General features: G+C 38.0%; 1 protein-coding gene and 1 pseudogene across 1 annotated transcript; both read left to right on the top strand.

The window, feature by feature from the left end:
• LOC110774148 (ARM REPEAT PROTEIN INTERACTING WITH ABF2) lies at nt 1-6,162 on the top strand. Its single transcript, XM_021978686.2, has 19 exons — nt 1-272; nt 421-578; nt 1,186-1,358; nt 1,443-1,563; nt 1,652-1,726; nt 1,843-1,937; nt 2,045-2,120; nt 2,431-2,538; nt 2,909-3,037; nt 3,159-3,227; nt 3,408-3,467; nt 3,609-3,732; nt 3,856-3,995; nt 4,247-4,310; nt 4,442-4,521; nt 4,663-4,727; nt 4,811-4,928; nt 5,019-5,143; nt 5,715-6,162. The coding sequence occupies exons 1-19, from the start codon at nt 32-34 to the stop codon at nt 5,806-5,808; spliced, it is 2,115 nt and encodes a 704-aa protein (XP_021834378.1). The 5' UTR covers nt 1-31; the 3' UTR covers nt 5,809-6,162.
• A 214-nt stretch (nt 6,163-6,376) lies between these two features.
• On the top strand, nt 6,377-9,008 carry LOC110774143 (2-hydroxyisoflavanone dehydratase-like; annotated as a pseudogene).
• The last annotated feature ends 5,975 nt before the right edge of the window (nt 9,009-14,983 follow it).

Here is a 14,983-nt window from a genome sequence, read left to right as displayed (position 1 = left end):
CATCTTCGCTTTTTTTTTTTTGGCCTCGTTGATGGAGTTGCAGAGGCGCCAGGATCAGAACCACCCGGAGAGGAAGGGGCAAAAGCGGAAACTGGAGGAGGAAATCGGAGACGAACGAGAGATCTCGGTGAAGTCCGGCGAAGCCAGAAAGGCGCTGCTCAGCGAGGTCAGCGAGCAGGTGAAGGTCCTCAACTCTACGTTCTCTTGGAGCGAAGCCGATCGAGCGTCGGCTAAGCGCTCCACGCACGTCCTCGCCGAGCTCGCTAAGAACGGTTGGTTGCACAAAATCCCAAAAACACCCTCCGATCTCGTCCGAATTTCCGTTTTTTCTAGTTTGCTCTCAGTTCTGCAAGTTTCTAGCGTTATGTTGGTTCTTGTATTGTTTGGAATAAACGATTTTATGTGTTTGTGTTGGGGCAGAGGAGGTAGTGAACGTGATCGTTGAAGGCGGTGCGGTTCCGGCTCTGGTGAAGCATCTTCAAGCGCCGCCTTTAAGCGAAGGAGACCGGAGTTCGAAGCCGTACGAACACGAGGTCGAGAAGGGAAGTGCCTTTGCACTAGGCCTTCTCGCAGTTAAGGTCACTTTACTCTTACTGTTTTTCAATATTTCAATCCACTTTAAACTTTCTATTTCTGCATGAATATATTTTGTGTTTTATTTTTTGGTGATCTTATAATTGAGTGTGTAAATTACTTGCAGAGGTTCAAGGATTGAAATTTGTATTAGCTGGATAGTAACTGAAGTTGCTAAAATTTAAAATTTGTATAAAATTGAATGAAAAAATTAGCATGAGGCTGAGATTTCATAATAGCGTGCAACTTGTGGCAAAAAGTTATTTTCTTTTTGGTTGTGGTATATGCAAGGTTTACTGTAATTAGCTTCTCTGGCCTTTTTGTTGTTTTGTACTTGCCGAAATGTTATAGTAAGTTGGTGTGGCATGATTGTGCCCGAGCGCATAAACTCTGCCATCTTGTGTTGGTTTTGAAGTATACTAATATACCAAACGTGTAACATCTTGATGCCCTTTTATGTCTGCTTGCTTTTGATTCTTGGTGTAGCCAGTATCTTCACCTTTATTATGTTGCATGAATATTTATGTGGCAGACACTCTGGGATAGTATTAATTCAGCATCACAATAACTCCACATGTAATTGCTAAACCAGTTTCTTTAATGTGTCAACAGCCTGAGCATCAACAACTCATCGTTGACACTGGTGCGCTGGCTCATCTTGTGGATTTGTTAAAGAGGCACAAGGATAGTCCTGTATCCAGGGCTTTGTATAGCGTCATTCGTAGAGCTGCTGATGCCATCACCAACCTTGCTCATGAAAACAGCAGCATTAAAACACGTGTCAGGTTTGCTTGTCTCTCAAGTGCCCTAATTTTAAAATTTGACTGTAGCAACACAATATTCTAATGATATCAGGACTGCTTATACAGAATAGAAGGCGGAATTCCACCTCTAGTTGAGTTGCTTGAATTTGCTGATACCAAGGTGCAAAGAGCAGCTGCTGGAGCACTACGAACCCTGGCATTTAAAAATGATGAGAATAAGAATCAAGTAATAGACCTTTCTTGTGAAGTTATGATTTATTATAAAAAATTTGTTTTGAACATGAAACAAATGTTGTCAATTTACGACTTTGCAGATTGTCGAATGCAATGCTCTTCCTACCCTCATTCTAATGCTTCGGTCCGAGGATGCTGCTATACATTATGAAGCGGTAGGATCTTCTTATTAGACTAAAATATACAATGAACTACTGGGCTTATACTGTGCAGATTTAGGTTTTCGCACTTCATGTTTCTGCAGCATCAGATTATTTTTTATGTAATGCAGGTTGGTGTTATTGGAAATCTGGTACACTCATCTCCGAACATAAAGAAAGAAGTTCTTCTTGCGGGAGCTTTACAACCTGTTATTGGATTGCTTAGGTGCGTCCCAATAGTGTCATGTCACATGATGCAACTATGTTGTTGTTATTCTCTGTCCACTATTTTATAACGTGAAGAAGTTTCTCAAGTCTTCTATTGAATTATAGTTCTTGCTGCTCCGAGAGCCAAAGAGAGGCAGCTTTATTACTTGGACAATTTGCTGCAACTGATTCAGATTGCAAGGTGGGTTATATTTCTCTCCTTCTAAATGTTTCCATTAGTTGAGTCAACAATTTCACCTCTGTTCTGCGCTTGGCATGACAAAGATGTTAGGAAACAAAATGTCATCAATATTCTCTCTCTGTGTTGAAAAATAGTTCCTTGACTTGTAGTGTTTGCTTTCTCATTGTAGGTAGTGCTTTTTTCTTGCCCTGTTGCTTCGATGCGGATAATTATCTTCACGTTCTTAATTTTCTGTGGTTATGTATTAATTTGCTTTTGGATCCTTCCAATTTTCCATTGCCCTTCCATTGAAATAGTAAGTTTTTCGTAGGTTCACATTGTACAGAGGGGTGCTGTCCGACCTTTGATTGAGATGCTTCAATCCCCTGATGTACAACTAAGGGAGATGTCAGCTTTTGCATTGGGGAGATTGGCACAGGTTATTATTTCTTCACATTTGTTGTTTTTTCTTTGTTTAAATTGAAAAGTTCAGAGTGGGGCTATTGTCTTCATGCCAGTGGATGTATTCTACTGTGCAGTTGACATAAAGATGGAAATAATTGACATAGCATAACCATAGATGGAAATAAAGATGAATTTATGGGTCATATATGTTAGTACAGTTCGGCAGGAGTTCTAGAATTAAATTTTTGAGGAATTTCTTCTATTCACTAATACCGTTACTGGTTTTTCGGGTTCCTGATAGTGCAATCCAATGCCATAATTTTGATTTATTATTGAAATACTGGTTTTTCTGTGTCTTGTACTGTGTGATTTGGCAATAATTGCATCAATTGTTGCAAATTCAGGACACAAACAACCAAGCTGGTATTGCTCATAATGGTGGTTTATTGCCATTGCTGAAGCTTCTTGATTCGAAAAATGGGTCTCTGCAACATAATGCTGCATTTACTCTTTATGGCCTTGCAGATAATGAGGTATGGTACAATTAATGAATTTTCATGAAATTGTGGGCTGAATGCTATAAATTGGTCAACAGGTAGACATTGAACACCATTTTAATGTGATGTTATTTTGTTTATTCATTTTCTCCTCTAGGATAATGTGTCCGATTTTATTAGGGTTGGAGGTGTTCAGAAGCTGCAGGATGGAGAATTTATTTTTCAAGTATTTCTCTCTCTCTCTCTCTGGGTTAGCTATATTTGTAGTTCCTCTAAATACAGTATGTTTCTAAATGTCATAGTTTGATAATATGATTCCTTAATTAATTTAGTAACTATAAGAGATGTTTTCCAATTGTTTTCAATTTTTCTTCTCTCTTGGCTACATAACAAATTGTATTTTCAGGCGACAAAGGATTGTGTGACCAAAACATTGAAAAGATTAGAGGAGAAGATTCATGGACGAGTGAGCTCATGCTTATTACTTTTTCTTTTTAATTTTTGACTGTTGTAATTTCTAGCTGTTGGTACGCTTATGGCATTATGTTTATGTGAATTTTATGCTAAAAACATCTGAGATTGTAATTCCTTAATTTTCTTAATGTAGGTTTTGTCCCATTTGTTATATTTGATGCGTGTAGCAGAGAGGGTTGTCCAGAAACGAGTTGCTTTGGCTTTTGCTCATCTTTGTTCCCCAGATGATCTGAGAACAATATTCATTGACAACAATGGCATGTCACATCCTCTGTATTTAAATCATACTTTTCATGGTGTTTTTTTTTGCATAGAAACTTATATTGTTGATATATTTATGTTGGTTTCGAGTTTGCTGATTATACAATATTATTAAGCAGGGCTGGAGTTGCTTCTTGGGCTTCTTGGCTCTACTACCCATAAACAGCAACTTGATGCTGCTATGGCTTTGTATAAGTTGGCCAACAAAGCCATGACTCTTTCTCCTGTGGATGCAGCTCCCCCATCTCCGACACCACAGGTAGGGTGTTTTTCAATAGCAGAAGGCTTTTTCATGCTTGTGGTCATTATATATGTATACATGTGTATATATTGAATCCTTATGTTTTGGACATAATATAATGTCAATATGGTGGCATAATACTTTTTTTTTCTGAAACTACTGTCATCTTAAGCATTAAAGTATGTATTTAGTATGAATTGCCTATGATGGTGGATAAATATTTGTATTTAGTATGAATTGCCTATGATGGTGGATAAATATTTGTGCAGGTCTATCTAGGGGAGCAGTATGTAAACAATCCCACACTGTCCGATGTTATATTTTTAGTTGAAGGTTTATATCTATTTATTTTCATTTAAGTTCTTCCTACTTAGCTGTCATAGAGGAACATTCAATTAGCATGATTGATTGTACTCTTAGCATAAAAGACCTTAAATGTTTGATTTTTCACTCACCAACTGCAGGTAAACGGTTCTATGCTCACAGAATTTGCTTGCTTGCTTCTTCAGATGCATTTCGTGCAATGTTTGATGGTGGTTACCGGGTGGGTATCTGCATATAGTGATTTCATACTGGATCACTATTTACCTACAAATAAACACTGAAGTGCATGTAACAGAGTAGAAATTGTCTTCATGTTCGATAGTGTACAATATCTTTATAATTTCCAGTTAACCTATTACAGGAGAAGGATGCAAGGGACATAGAGATACCAAATATTAGATGGGAGGTTTTCGAGTTGATGATGAGGTAAAGTGAAGGTTGTGTGTTTCCTGTTTCATGAAAGCTTTCTGGTGAGCTTTGATAATTCAGAGACTTTTGATCGTGCACAGATTTATATACACTGGATCAGTGGACATTACTCTTGATATTGCTCAAGATCTCCTCAGAGCTGCAGATCAGTATCTTCTGGAGGGACTGAAGCGGCTTTGTGAGTATACAATAGCACAGGTGACCTGACACACACTCTCTCTGTGTTCATGTACTGCTCTGAATTGAAAAAGGCGGCTGCCTAATTACTATTCTACTTTTTTGACATAGGACGTATCATTGGAGAATGTTTCAAACATGTATGAACTTTCAGAAGCCTTCCATGCAATGTCATTAAGGCACACATGCATTTTGTTTATTTTGGAGCAGTTTGAAAAATTGAGTGCCAGACCAGGGTATGTGCTTCTTCCAACCTTTGGTTCTTATCCAAAATTATCTCTTCCCATGCAGATTAAGATGGATTTCTTCTTTTTCCTTAAAAAAGATATGCAGGAAAGTTTGCAATGCATTGGGAGTTACACCATGTATTTTAACGGAAAATATTAGCTAGCTTGTGCTGATGGTGTTACTTACTAAAATTACTGAGTACTTTCTGTTATATCATTCTTCTAATAAATGGACCTGAAATGAAACTTATGGAGATTCCCAGTTACTCTTACGATAAATAAATACTTTCATGCTCTTAAGTTATCTGAAGTTCATATTACTTAATATAACTCAGATAATTTTTTGTGTTACAATATCAGTTGGATCTTTGCTAAGCTTACTGTGTTCGTATATTCTATGAATGGACTGGTTGAAAAAGATCATATTATGTATAGTCACATGAGTTCCTAGATTTAGTCTTGTTTTCCTTAGCGAAAGGGTATCATCGTTTTTCTTATTTTGATGAGGAAGAGTTGGTTTTTTTTTCATTTTGCTATTTCTTTCACCTACTGAAATTCTCTCTATGCTGGAACACTGCAGGCACTCTCATTTGATCATGCGTATAATACCCGAGATCTGCACTTACTTTACTAAAGCGCTTACTAAGCCTAACCCACATAATTTGCGGCTATAAATTGCCGCCTTTGATTCTTGAGTTCTAACACCCTCTTGTACAGAGACCGGTAGTAGATGTTCGTGCTGTTGTTGAGCCAGTGGAAGTTTCTAATTCTTTGATTTTAGTTTGCTTATAGTCCATTCTGATTCCATTACTTGTAAACACGCAGCCTCATTTGTAACACAATTCCGACATTGCTTGGAATGTGACCTTCACCTACATTTTCTCTTGGTATTCCCCCAAGTTTTTGCTCTTTAATGAGATAGTATTTAGTAAGAGATACAATTGTGCATAAACATGATTTGTGCTTTGATCTTGTTGCCTTTCAAGGGTGACTATTTCTTTATTATTTATTTATTTTTTTGAATGGCATTGCGTGGCTTCTCAAATTTAAATCTAGAAAAATATCATAAGTTTATTAGCCATTGAATCAAGGAAATTACCTCTCGTGTCAAACTTAAACCCTACTGGTTTACCCAAATTTGGTTAGTCATAAAAACCAAAAAGGTATATAGAAAAATGCCATTGCCAATTGGGTATTGCCTCTTTTTCTTTTAGAGCCCTCTTTCTATGAAAGAAAAATAAAACCAGCACCTTCACCATGTATTCCATGCCAAGGAGGCAGACGGATCTTCTCCCATTTATCTGAGTGTACAAGGATGATGGCTCTGTTGAACGCCTATTAGGCTCTGAATACACAGTCCCATCGCTTGATGACTCAGAAACAAGAGTGTCCTCAGAAGACATTGATCTCAGCCAGTCTTTCTCCCATAACTTGATGAACCCCAGGAAAAATTCCCCATTTTGGTCTACTACCATGGTGGAAGTTTCTGCATCGAATCCGCCTTCTCTTTAGATCCCCACCGCTATCTTAACAGCTTGGTCTCCCAAGCCAAAGTTGCTATGTCAGTAGAGTACAGGATGGCTCCGTTGCCAAGGAGGACAGCTGGGCTGGTCTCCAATGGGTTGCCTCACATTTTACTGAAAATGCCATGGCTGATGAGCCGTGGCTGCTAATCGCGGCAATGTGGATCGGTTTTTTTCTGGGTGGTGACAATGCAGGAGCCAACATTGCTCATAAGATTGCTATGACAGTTGGGAAAGAGGGCTTGCCTGGTGGTTTGAAGCACCAAGCTTGGCAGGGCTTGGGTGTTCTTTGTTGTTGTGAGTGTTTCTGAGAATGATGGGCTGACAAATAGAGGCCTTGGTTACTATGAAGCAGTGAAGGAAAGTGGGTGGGAAGGAGAAGCAGAGGTGGTTGAAGTGGAAGGAGAAGATCATGCATTTCATATTGTCAAAGCTGAGACTCAGAAAGCTAAGGATTTGACAAAACAAGTGTCTGACTTTCTCCTCAAGTAAAACCCATTTTCTTTATTTCAACTTGAGTTTAATGGCTGCCTCAAGTAACGTCTGCTAGGGTAAGATATTGAATAATTTGGAACCGAAAGGGCAGTACCTAGAATTTTCGCTTTCAAAGCGAAAATTCAAAAGCAAAACGGATATTTTTTTTTTTTTTTTGGGTCAACAATCATAAAGCCAAACGGCAAAGGGCCAAAGGGGAGCCAAACCCAACCAAACAAACAGGACAGATACACCAAACCGAAAAACCAAGAATAAGAAGCAAAAACACCAAAAGCACCAAACAAACGAAAAAACCAAGAATAGGCCAGAGAGCTAACATTTTTTAACCAATGGAAGACTATGGCGGCTACTTTTGTTGCAGTGTAAAACACGGCACCTCACTTTATTTGTTTTTTTTAAGGGTCATGATAGGGAGATCAATTTGGGATACCAACTTGTGTACCAACTCTCTAATAGAGGTGGAGCCCACCAATACAATGGGTTTCACGCTCTCTACATAAGTTGGTCTCCCTAACATTTTCCTTTTTTTAATGAATTAATGGCAAACCCTCCCTCCATTTAAAGGTCACATCATTAACCCTCAAGCTTCACCCTTTCAATTCATTACTTATCTTATATCTCTGCCCTCCAATGACTTCCACCAACATCGCCACCACCACCGCAAAAGAAATAGCCTCCGAATTCCTTCCTCGCATCAGAATCTACAAAGATGGCACAGTGGAACGCCTTCTGGGCTCTCCCTATGTGCCCCCTTCTCCTCATGACCCACAAACCAGAGTCTCCTCTAAAGACTTCACTTTTTCACACAACCCCAACATCTCGGCTCGACTTTACCTCCCAAATGTCCCTCAAAACCAAACCCAAAAGCTACCCATCTTGGTTTACTTCCATGGTGGAGCATTTTGCATTGAATCTGCCTTCTCGTTCCTTCACCACCGTTATCTCAACCGCTTGGTCTCAGAAGCCCAAGTTATAGCTGTCTCTGTTGAGTACAGACTTGCCCCAGAGAACCCACTTCCTATTGCTTATGAAGATTGCTGGGTTGCGCTTCAATGGGTCACTTCTCACGCAAACAACGAAGAATTAGATGATAACAAAGAACCATGGTTACTCAACTATGGAGATTTTGATAGATTGTACATTGGTGGTGATAGTGCAGGTGGCAATATTGCACATAACTTGGCTATGAAGGTAGGGGCTGAGAGCTTGTTTGGTGCTGTGAAAATTTTGGGTGCATTTGTGTCCCACTCTTATTTTTGGGGTTCCAAGCCAATTGGGTCAGAGCCTAAAGGTGAAGACTTTAAGAAGACTATGGAGTATAAACTTTGGGACTTTGTTTATCCATCAGCTCCTGGAGGGATTGATAATCCAATGGTGAATCCAGCGGGTGAGGATGCCCTGAGCCTGGCTGGACTCGGGTGCTCTAAGCTGCTTGTGTGTGTTGCAGGCAAGGATCAGCTGAGGGAGCGAGGTGTTTGGTATTGTGATTTGGTGAGGGAAAGTGGGTGGAAAGGAGAAGTGGAGCTGTTTGAAGTGGAAGGAGAGGACCATTGCTTTCATATCTTCAGTGAGACTGAGACGGAGAATGTTAAGAAAATGATCAAACGCTTGGCTTCTTTTCTTGTCTAGTATTATTTATCATTTCAGTTTGCTCATGTTTGTGACTGTTGAGCTCTGCCCATCCCATTTCTCTCTTTGACAAAAAAGAAAAAGAAAAATAACTGGCCGACTTTTTCCTCAAGTAAAACCCATTTTCTCTTTCTCTTTTCTCTTTTCTCTTTTCTCCTCAAGTACTACTTAGTGGTTGTAATGTCTATTATGATATTTTAATAATTGGAATCTATTGACAGTGTTTAGTGTGAGCATCAAAACTATCACCATCATGCAATCTAAGCTTAAAATGACTAATCAAATTTCTTTGATGGTCTAATTCATTATCTGCACCGCACTAGCATTATGAAGAAATTAAAATAAATGAGTTGATGGCAAAAGTGCTAAAATATGAGATGTATAAGAGAATATTGTTTGTGGGAATTTTCTGTGTATTCTTCTCCTCATAGGAGGGTGTATTTATAATACAATAAACCCTTATAGTTCAAGGAAAGTAATAACTCCTAATTATTTTTATAGTAGGAAATCATGAATTAAAGTAAATCAATTACACTTAATATAGGAATTCTTGGCGTGTAAGGAAAGTAACTGTGGGTTCACAAGTCACGCCAGCATTCCCCCTTAAGTTGGTGCATAGATATCGCCAATGCCCAACTGGTCTAGTGAGTTGTGGAACGCTCTACTGGAAATTGCCTTTGTCAAAATATCCGTCAATTGATCCTTGGATTTTACGAATGAAAATTGAATCACTTTAGCTTCAAGCTACTCTTTAATATAGTATCGATCCACCTCAACATGTTTGGTGTGATCATGTTGAACTGGATTATGTGCAATAACTATTGTAGCCTTATTGTCACAAAGAGATTCATTGCAGACATAGGTCGACACCTAAGTTCAGTAAGCAACCTATGTAGCCAAAGGAGTTTGCACTAGATAGAGCTACTACCTGCTGTTTCTTGCTCCTCCACTTCACTAAATTACCTCCCACGAATGTAAATTAACCAGAAGTAGATCTTCTATTTGTTACACTCCTTGCCCAATTTGCATCTATGTAACCATCACTATTCATATGACCATGTTTTAAGAACATAAGTCCTTTGCAAGGTGCAGACTTCAAATATCTAAGTATTCGGAGAACTGGATTCATGTGATCTTCACTTGGAAAATGCTTAAATTGACTGACTAAGCTTACTGCTTAAGCGATGTCTAGTCGAGTATGTGACAAATAGATCAAACTTCCCACTAACCTTTGGTATCTTTCCTTATTAGTTGGAACTTGATCCAGATATTCTCCAAGATGGTGATTATGAATAATAGGAGTGTCTACAGGTTTGCAATATATATAGTATTCCTGTGCCTGTCAATAAGTCCAAGACATATTTCCTTTGAGATAGAAATATGACTTACTTTGATCGGGCCACCTCAATCCCCAAGAAATACTTGAGTCCACCTAGATTCTTCATCTCAAATTCAATAGCTAAATAGTCTTGCAACCGAGATATTTCCTGTTCATCATTCCCAGTAATAATCATATCATCAACATAGATTATTAAATTTGTTACATTTCTTAATGTTTTAAGAACAGAGTATGATATGAATTGCTCTGCTTAAACCCATAATTCCTCATTGCCAATGTGAATCGTCCGAACCATATGCATACACGTGGTGACTGTTTCAAACCACATAGTGCTTTTCGCAACTTGCGTTGGAGGACTTGCGTGTTCTATTTAGCGACCTCGCTATTTTGCAAAGCATGTTTCAGCCTCACTAAATTGGAAGAGCGAGTAAGGCGTTTTTTTAACTACTGGACTCTACAATCCCATTTAAGTTAGTCATCTCTCTTACTAAACATGAGTTTCAAGTGCTATTTAACCCAGTCCAGTTCAGTCCAATGAGGCCTACCAAACATGAATACTCCGGGGTATAAGATTTGGAGCATTGTTTATCCATGAGCTCTCGGAGGGATCAATAATCCAATGGTGAATCCAGTGGGTGAGGGTGCACCAAGACTGACTGGGGTGGGGTGGGGTGCTTGTGTTGCTGGCAAGGATGAGCTAAGGGATAAGAGGGGTTTGGAAATATGAGCTGGTGAGGGAAAGAAAGTGGGTGGAAAGGAGAAGTGGAGCTGTTTGAAGTGGAAGGAAGAGGAACATTGCTTTCATTTGTGGAGTGAGTATGAGACTGAGAATGTCAAGAAAAATGATCAAACGCTTGGCTTCTTTTCTTGTCTGATCTCATGCCAAATTTCCTCATGGTTTGTGTCTGTTGAGCTCTGCAATGAAGTAATGATAGCAGCATGAGTCTCAATAAAAATAAATAAATAATAAACTTCTCTGGCTATGCCATAATATCAAAGATGCACACTCTCATGCTATTAAATTAATTTTTATTGACCACTTAATCCCATGAATAGGCCTAAAATAAAATCAATATGAAGCAGGTGCATGATCAGCAAATATATAGCCGCCCAGAACTTTATACTTTCCAACACTTGCTTTGGTTAAATACATTTTATTAGTTATAAAAATTCAGATTGACATTGCTTTTTCAATCAAGTTGGGTGTTAGGTAGGCTGGATTTTTGTTTTATAGCCCTTCTAATTATCCAGGTGCAGTATTTTGAATATATTCTACTTACCTATGTTTATATTCAAAATAATGCACCTAATCAATGTACTAAGTAGAATATATTCGGCTGTTATTCCGAATCATTCCGAATCTGTCACCGTCAGTTTCATAGAACAAGCAATATCATCCTTCTGGAAAAGCTCTCTGAGTTACTTCCAATGCAAAAAGAAACTTTCTGCAACTGGAATCCCACACATTTCTGTTTGTTTGATGTTGATGGGGGGACTTTTTTCCCCTTAATTCATTGTTTTCTAATTCGATTAGTTTGCTTCATGCATCAAATTACTCTATTTTTAGCTTGTTAAAGTAAGAGTGGCAAACAATCTAAACAGGTGTGGATGAATGTGCTTTGTAATTTTCAATTTTTTTTACTACAAGCAATTAGGGGAGGAGGGTTTACACAAATATTCATTGGGTTTCGAAACTCTGTTCACATGGGTGGAGGTAGGGGTGGGCATCTCATTCGAATTATCCGCGTACTGACTGTATCGTATCGACAGTTTGGTTTGGTTTGATTAAATAATTATTTTTTAATTTTAATTATTCCGATCCGATCCATATCGAAGTGGTGGACCTGTGCAGGCGCAAGGAGGTGTGCCCGCACCTCCGGCCCTGGAAATCGCCATTACAGGTGCTGGAGTTGCACCCCTGCTTCATACCAGCGATGCACATAATGTGTTCGATGAAATGCGCAAACCACTGGGTGCTGAGCAGCTGTTGGTGTGTGCTGCGCGCTCTTTTTTTTTTTTTTTTTTTTTAACGAAGCCTGGCCAAAACGACGTCGTTTTGGACCAGGCTGTTTTAAAACACGCTGCTTGTTTTTTTTTTTTAAAAAACCTGGCCAAAACGATGTTGTTTTGGACCCGATGTCGTTTTGGACCAGGGTTTTTTCATTTAAAAAAAAAAGGGGAAATTGCTGCTGTACGTGGGCTTTTTGTGGGCTTTTCAAAAGGGCTTCTATTTCCTTACTTAAATGGGTTTTAATTGGGAGTTCTCTTTATTCAATTGGGTTTTGGGAATTCCTTAATTAAGTAGAATTGGGAATTCTCTTTATAAAAGACCAATTTAACATCACCCAATTTCATCAAAGTGTGTGTGCATCACAAGAATCCTGCGTTTTTTTTTTCCTTCTTGAGTGCGCCAATCCAAAGTATGTCAAATGCATTTTTTTTTTCTTGAGAAAAAGCCAATTTTGTTTATTCTTTTTTTAATAATTTTTTTTTCTTATTTAGCTCTCTCTATACAGTTATGGAACGATACTTTCAGAGAAAGAGTTCAAATCCACCTTCAAATAATCCGGCTAGTTCCAACCCTCCTTCAAATAATCCGGCTAGTTCAAATCAACCTTCAAATAATCCGCCTACTTCACATCCTCCCTTGAATAATTCGGGTAGTCTAAAATGATCAGAGGTCACTGAGTTGGATGAAATATTGGCTAACCCTGGACTTAGACCTCCAATGACTTATTATAATCCCAATTTTCGAGAACAAATCCGAAGAGCCTATTTGCAAAGGGGTCCTTGTCAGCCTAAAAGCCAAAATGACATGCCTCAAACACTTATGGGTCCTTGTAATCGATGTTTTCTTGTGAAATGATTTGATTCATTTGTTTGGTTGGAGTATAGTAAAGAGAAAGATGCTGCATTTTGTCTTCATTGTTATCTTTTTAAATGCGACTTTGATAAACAAGGAAAGGCTGGAAGCGATGTCTTCACTAAGAAAGGGTTTAAAAATTGGAGGAAGGGACCCAAGAATTTTAGGGACCATGTTGGACAAGTTGGAAGCCTTCACAATAAAGCTACACGACATTGTACATATTTAATGAATCAGAAGCAATACATTGAAACCATTGTGATCAAGCAGACAGATCAAGTGCAAAGCAGAGCAGCATAGAGTTTTCATCATTGAACGGAATTACTGATCTGGCCGAAAAATTGGTGAACACAGGAAGGAGTAGAATATACAACTATGTGTATTTACTTGTTACATTGGCTTTAATTTTACCTGTTGCAACTGCTTCGGTTGAGAGAGCTTTTTCAGCTATGAATATTGTGAAAACACCATTGCCTAACAAAATGGGGAATCAATGGTTGAGTGATAGCTTGGTTGTTTACATTGAGAAAGATGTTTTTTCTTGTATTAGTAATGCAAATATAATGCGACGTTTTCATGATATGAAACCTTGTCGGCAACAATTGTAGGTTAATTGTAATGTTATTTTTTTAATTAATTATGAATAACATTAGTATTGTTTAAATGATAAGGATGTTTAGTTTTTTTTTTTTGGAGCTCTTAGCTTTTAAAAATTGCACCTCCGCTGAAAAATTCCTGAGTCCGCCGCAGCCGAAATGTTTGGTTTGGTTAACGGAAACAATATTCTTAAACTGATGGAAACCTGTACTGATCCGATATTTATACTTTATTATTTAAATACAAAATAAGAAACCAAAGGTAAATACAATCAGCATTTTGTATCACTCCTTTATTACTGCTGTATCACTTCTTTATCATCATTGTATCATTGCTTTATCACCATTGTATCACTTCTTTATCACTCGGGTACTGTAGCACTTTTTGGTCAGAGAGGAATTTATGAACTTCCTATGTTTTCCAGTTTCAACCTTTGTCCCATTTTTAACTTGTAACTTTCCAACCGTTGATTCAAATTTTATGTTCTTTATATGGTTGGATTCAGAATGAAAAACTAAAGAACCCAAAGCGGAACAAATGTCAGAATCATTTCCATAAATGTCGAGAATTTAGTAAAAACTCAAATGTTCAAACAACAAACAAAAGTGGCTCCCAGTACATCTTGTCTTGAGTACATATTGAATGATATAGTGATTAAGTTATTTGATTTCATACTTGGATGAATTAGACTATTGGATTTTTATATTTTACAAGGATAATTTGGTGGATTTGTTCAAGAACTTATGTTACGTGAAAGTATTATAAATTGTATTTTTATTAGTATGTTTTTATTACGGTACTATCAGCGTACCAAACCAATCCGAACCGAATATTAGATTAATCTATCTGAAGTCTATCGAAGTCTTTGATTTGGTTAACAGAAGAGAAAATGGTCTACCGAAGTCTTTGGTTTGGTTAACGGAAGAGCCTTCTATCGTTCCAAACCGATCTGTGCCCAGACCTAGGTGGAGGTGAAAAAGCTCAGCCAACGGAGCTATACTCCATTGACAAAAATGCGTAATTAAATATTTTTAACACCAAAGTCCACTTAAGAAAAACCATTATTCATATTTCAAGTGTTAAATTAATATAAAGGGAATGTACTATAGATCTTTTTTTTTGTTACGTTGGAGGAAAAAAACCCCACTTGGGTTCGATCCTGAGTGCCATGGGGGGAAGGGGGAATCCACCACCACTGTGGTGGGAACCCATTGGCTACTATAGATCTTTTTTTTTTTTTTTTTGGGTGAAACTACTATAGATCTTTTCGATTGTGAATAAAATCTCCACAAATAAAATACAAAAAAGCCTTGAGGTTACTTTGTTTGACTGCAACGAAAAACAAGACACACGTTAGCCACTTTGGCTGCTGTTACTGCATGATAAGTACTAAGTGTCAGAGA

This window comes from Prunus avium, chromosome 1, assembly GCF_965620075.1.
Source record: "Prunus avium chromosome 1, drPruAviu1.hap1.1, whole genome shotgun sequence".
NCBI classification, from domain to species: Eukaryota; Viridiplantae; Streptophyta; class Magnoliopsida; order Rosales; family Rosaceae; genus Prunus; species Prunus avium.
Note: the sequence above shows the minus strand (reverse complement) of the source record. Positions and strands in the feature narration are given on the sequence as shown.